This window comes from Pteropus alecto, unplaced genomic scaffold (genome assembly GCF_000325575.1).
Source record: "Pteropus alecto unplaced genomic scaffold, ASM32557v1 scaffold121, whole genome shotgun sequence".
Lineage (NCBI taxonomy): Eukaryota > Metazoa > Chordata > Mammalia > Chiroptera > Pteropodidae > Pteropus > Pteropus alecto.
This window is the reverse complement of record NW_006434369.1, coordinates 14511951-14517004: the sequence shown is the minus strand read 5'-3', so window position 1 is coordinate 14517004 and position 5054 is coordinate 14511951. Positions and strand designations below refer to the sequence as shown.

The 5054-nt window shown below is 40.3% G+C and overlaps 1 protein-coding gene across 1 annotated transcript in view; it reads right to left on the bottom strand.

Moving 5' to 3' along the window:
• Nucleotides 1-5054, bottom strand: part of F13A1 (coagulation factor XIII A chain) — a 168740-nt gene that overhangs the window by 58338 nt on the left and 105348 nt on the right. The window contains exon 8 of the mRNA XM_006909291.1: nt 2132-2270. Coding sequence (XP_006909353.1) covers nt 2132-2270 — 139 coding nt within the window. The remainder of the gene's footprint in view (nt 1-2131; nt 2271-5054) is intronic.

Below are 5054 nucleotides of genomic sequence, written 5' to 3'. Positions count from 1 at the left end.
GCACGGGTGTTGTTATAAATAATGAAAGCAATAATAACAGCTAACATTCATTAGGCACCTGTTATGTTTGGCTCTGTGCTGAGTAAAATAGAAAATTTTGTCATCTTTAGAGGAGAAAAGAGAGGCACAGAGAAGTTGTGCTTTGCCCAAGGTCACACAGCTAGTCAGTCAGTGGTATAGGCAAGCCTTCAACCCAGCTTGACTGAGCTCTCTATTCCCTGTGGTCCATAGTCTGGTATGCTCTGAGTTGGATTAATATCAGCCACTCTATTAGTCAGATGGTCAGTCATTATTTTTCGGAAAACTATTATGCACCAAGTGAAGGGAGGGAAGACGAGCCTAGGGCAGTGATCTGGCCATGGAGGATGATTAAGAGTCATAGACCTGGGAACACAGTCCCAGGGTGATGGGATATTAGAGAAAGGCAAAGAAAGAGCAAAGGGTGACAAAGATAGGGAGAGAAATTTGGAGAAGGGAGTTGAAAGAAGAAAGGGTTGTCAAGAGTGAGATCTATCAGCTTCGCAATTTTGTATCAATTTTGTTTATATCCTCATGGTGTTATTTTTGGGATGTCTCATGGGGATTTATGATGAGAGGCATCTAGATCAAGAAATAGGAGGGAATAATTTTGAACTGTAGTTGACTACAAAGTCATTGAGTGTAGGTGTGTGTGTGTGTGTGTGTGTGTGTGTGCGTGCGCGCGCGCATGTAAGGAAGAGGTACACAATGTAGAATGCTAAATAATTCTCACTTTGCCATTTTAGACTGTCACAACAGGCTATTTTTGTCATTCCATGTATATGCAGGGCTGCTATCCCATAATTCTGAGGGCTTAAATGATGCCTTAAATTGCTGTTCAGTTTACACAGGTGAGGTTTTGACTTGCCTACACTCTCTAGTTTATCATTGCTCCACTCATTCTCTGTGAATGAACTGCACTATTTTTTATTTGTAGTAGCATTTTGCTACCAGTTTAGCGATTTCCGTCTTTCCGTATTTTCAAATAAGCATTTGCTGGTATTGGTGAGTTAATATTTCTCCTACAACTGTGATCATTCCTGTAACACAGGGGAGTTAAGGCACTTCTAACTTTTAATTTCTCTTAAAATGAGCTTATAACTTCCTACTATCCCCATTTGGATGCTTTTACAACTGACAGTGTTTTGGTTTTACTACTTATAAAGAACAACCATAAGAGACACATTTTTGGCTTGGAAATTCCACCTAGTTCAATGCCTGGCAATTTTTTCCCATGTAGGCCTTCATAAATATTACATTTAGACTCAGTATTTTTCCCTGCTTTTTAGAATATTGTTTTAGACTGAGTGTGTCCTATGGAAAAAGGAAATTTCCTTGGGATCTTAAACTCTTTATAGCTAGCTTGTGATGCAGTTGTTCAGGTTAGTGAAAGAACCGAGTGGTTGCTATTTGGTAATAATTTCATCTTTTCTATCTCTGAATGAATGATGAGGCCACAAATCATGAAGAACCATATCTTTGTACTCAAAGAGCAATCCTATATCGCAAAAGTAAAAAAAGATTGCCAGTAAAGGTCATTTGGATTCTATTCTCAGCTTACACCAGATGTAAGCTGAGAATAGAATCCAAATGACCTTGAGCAAATTACTTTAACCTCTCTGGAACTCAGTTTCCTCATCATGTAAATGGAGATGTTAATAAGCACCTACCTGATAAGAAGTAGATAAGACCATGCACACATAGAGACTGGTACATAGTGCACACTTAATAAACTTTAGCTGTATTACTCTTAGAGTGTTGACATTGACAATGCTTGGCTCCCATATCTCTGCCATTCACCATAATATATTCATATACTAATGTAGAGAAGAACTAGTGTAGGCTCTCGCCTCTAGGACAATGGTCTTTTTCAGTGGTCGCTGTTGAAATGGGATGCCTAATCTTTATTACCAGGAACCCTAACTGCCTGTTCGGTAACATTTCTCATTCATTAGGAAAAAAACAATCTCTGACAAGCAGACATTTCTGCTTACGGTATCGAACAGTTCTTAAAATAGAAGAGAAAGAAACATTAGACCAAGTCTGTCTTGTGGTAAATGTGTAATGACACTTTAATTTGATATCAGCAAATGCCCTTGTAAATCAAACTCACCACACTGAATCCTTGGTGAGTTTGGAGTTCACGTTCCCATCTTCTTCCAGGAAGATGTCCATTTGTAAATTGGCATCATTATCATGGGCTGAGAAATAATTGGTAACAACTCTTGCTGGTATCCCAAGGCATCGTAAAACTGCAGGAAAGAAGGACAGACCATAACTAAACACATCAATAAAATCTAATAAATTCATAGGGAACAATTTCTTCTCATAAGGGACTTTCTCCTTTACCAAGGTCAAAAGTTCAGATATAACAGAAGAAAAACCAATGAATCACTGGAGTAGTAATTAGTAAAAGTTTATTGTGCACACACCAAAAAGACAGTTTTTTAAACCAGGAGCACTCAAACCAAAATATGGAATGAGGCTCAAGGGTGTATTATTATAAAGCAGCTTATATGGTCAGAAAGCAGTTGACTGTTTATTCTTTACTGTGACTGGTTATATTAGAATTTTCTTAAATGACAGGGAATTGGTCTGTGGTTACTTTATATCAATCTTGGAAACGTTTAAGTTTTGTTTATGATTTCCATAGGCATAAGCAAGAAATAGCCTAGGTCAAGTTAGCCCTGCAAAATAAGCTAAAATAAGCTTTGTTTGTATGACTCAAGTGGTTTGTCTGCTCGGGGAATTTTCAAGGCTGGTCTTCGTTTGCTTTTGATTTGAAAACCAACATGAAAATCCACTTGGCATATATTGTCTTCAAATATTCCATACTGAAGAAGGGGGACTAAGGTCAGGCATCGGGGCTGCAGAGAGAAACTTTGCTGCAATATCATTCAGAACTACAGTTGGGCCAGATAAAGCCAACTAGAATAGAAACCCAGTAATGGGGTTCCAATTGTTTAGTTGCTAATCATAAGATCGTCAAAGTAGTAGTATTTTAATCAAGCTAAGGAGACTATGTTTCTGAAAATAAAATAAAATAGTAAACCAACTAATAAGAAGTTAGGGATTTACAAAGCAGGTCCTCAGTGTGGTTTGCTTTTCTGGCTAGAATTTGCTTTGTGACACTTGGTGGAGGGTGACACCACAGATTCATTTTAATTGTTAGATAATAAATTACCTGGATGCATCTCTTGCCATATGTACCTATTGATTAAACTTAATCCGAATGCCCTCCCTGGCTCCCAGGATGCTACACATCAGGGCTCATTGAAAATAATTCAGCTGACAATTTTAAGATTAATGACTTGGCTTGCCTTTTATTTTCTCAGAACAATTTAGCATATTTAACCAAAGACTATCCACATCCTTCAAGAGAACAACCTTGGAAGTCCAAAATGGAGTCTGGTAAGGTGAAACTCGACACTGGGGCATCAATACCCCCTTCCCCCCAATTTCCCTCTTTGGGTTTATTTCCCCATATTGTGCTTCTGCCTTTTCCTAGCTTACCATCAAAGCCTGGAATAGATCTGGTGACTCTTTTATACAAAAGGCGTAAATAGATGGAAGGTATTCATTATTTTATCTGGATCTAAGCTTTAAGGCATTACACTGGGATAACAAAATCATAGGCAGGAGGAGGACATGAAGAGTCAGAGGGTCCTTTCTGTTTTCCTGGAATCATTTCATAAAAGTGGTTGCCTCCATCATGTGCCCTCTACGTAGTCTTGGCTTGAGAACCACGAGAGAGGGGGACTACCTCCAACAGTTAGCTCATTTTGAAGTTCAGGCACCTCTCTAGAACTTTAGAGACCAGTCCTAGGAGACTGATACATTGGCCATACCTGCTTTCAAGAAATGTATATTCTGAGAGAGAAAAAAATTGCATAGATGATAGAGGCTCTGTTCATTTCTCTGGCAACCAAATCAAACTTATGACAGAAACAAGGAGCAAACAGCAAGGAAAATCACATGGGATGTAGATGAACAAGCCATACAACTAGGGAGAAATCTAAGAAATCACCCTGCAATGGCAGAAGGTAGGACGGGGCGAGGACACGAGGCTGCCCGGGCCCGAGCAGCTGAGTGGATGGAGGCTGTGGCAGCGGCAGCCCACATCTGCAGATGCCTCTTAAAGGGGCCGTGTCTGTGAGTGGATTTTTGCAGTGATGGACCTGCTCACTCTGAGCACCAGTGCTTGTCGGAGTGAGGGCCTAGGCGAGACTCACTCTGTACAGAAGTGCTGGTTGAATCCATTGTTCCTCTGTTGAGCCCTCCCCCTCCAAGTGCGCAGACCCAGCACCGCCATAGCGGAGACGACATAAAACTGGATAACAGAAGTCTCTCCTCTGAGAAGATTCCCTGAAACTCCGCCTCCCCCAACTTGCAGCCTCACCCAAGCCACACCCAGGTGTACCCTCCTTAGTCAGGTGCTCCTTGCTGAGCAGTGCCTAGACTCACACTTGTGGCAGCTGGCCTCAGTTTCTAGTGTGGTTTCTTGAAGCAACTATAAGCACAACATCTGTGGATTGCTTGCTGAATCTTAACAGGTAGTCCCGGATGGACACAGGCTGGGGTTAAATTTGGCCTGATGTTGAATCCTTCTCAGGACTGTGCCACTGGACACCTACTATACAAAGCCATGCTAATAAGAATGGGAGACTTAGGAGCTTTGCTTAATAGAGAGAAACAAACAGAGAAAGGCAGCCAAAATAGGAAGACAAAGAAGCAGAAACCATAGGAGAGAAGAGATCAGAGATCCAGAAATAATGGAGTCAAGCAATCTAACAGATGCACAGTTCAAAACACTGGTTATAAAGATACTCAATGAACTTGGGTGAAGTGTAGTTGAATTCAGTGAGAACTTTAACAAAGAGATAAAAAACAAAAATGGAATTGTAAGTAATAAAAGGGAACCAGTCAGAACTGAACACATTCTCTGAGATTAAGAGTATACTAGATGGAATCAACAAAGTGGATAAAGAAGAGGATGAACTACCAATATAGAGGATGGGAAAGCCAAGGATAATCAA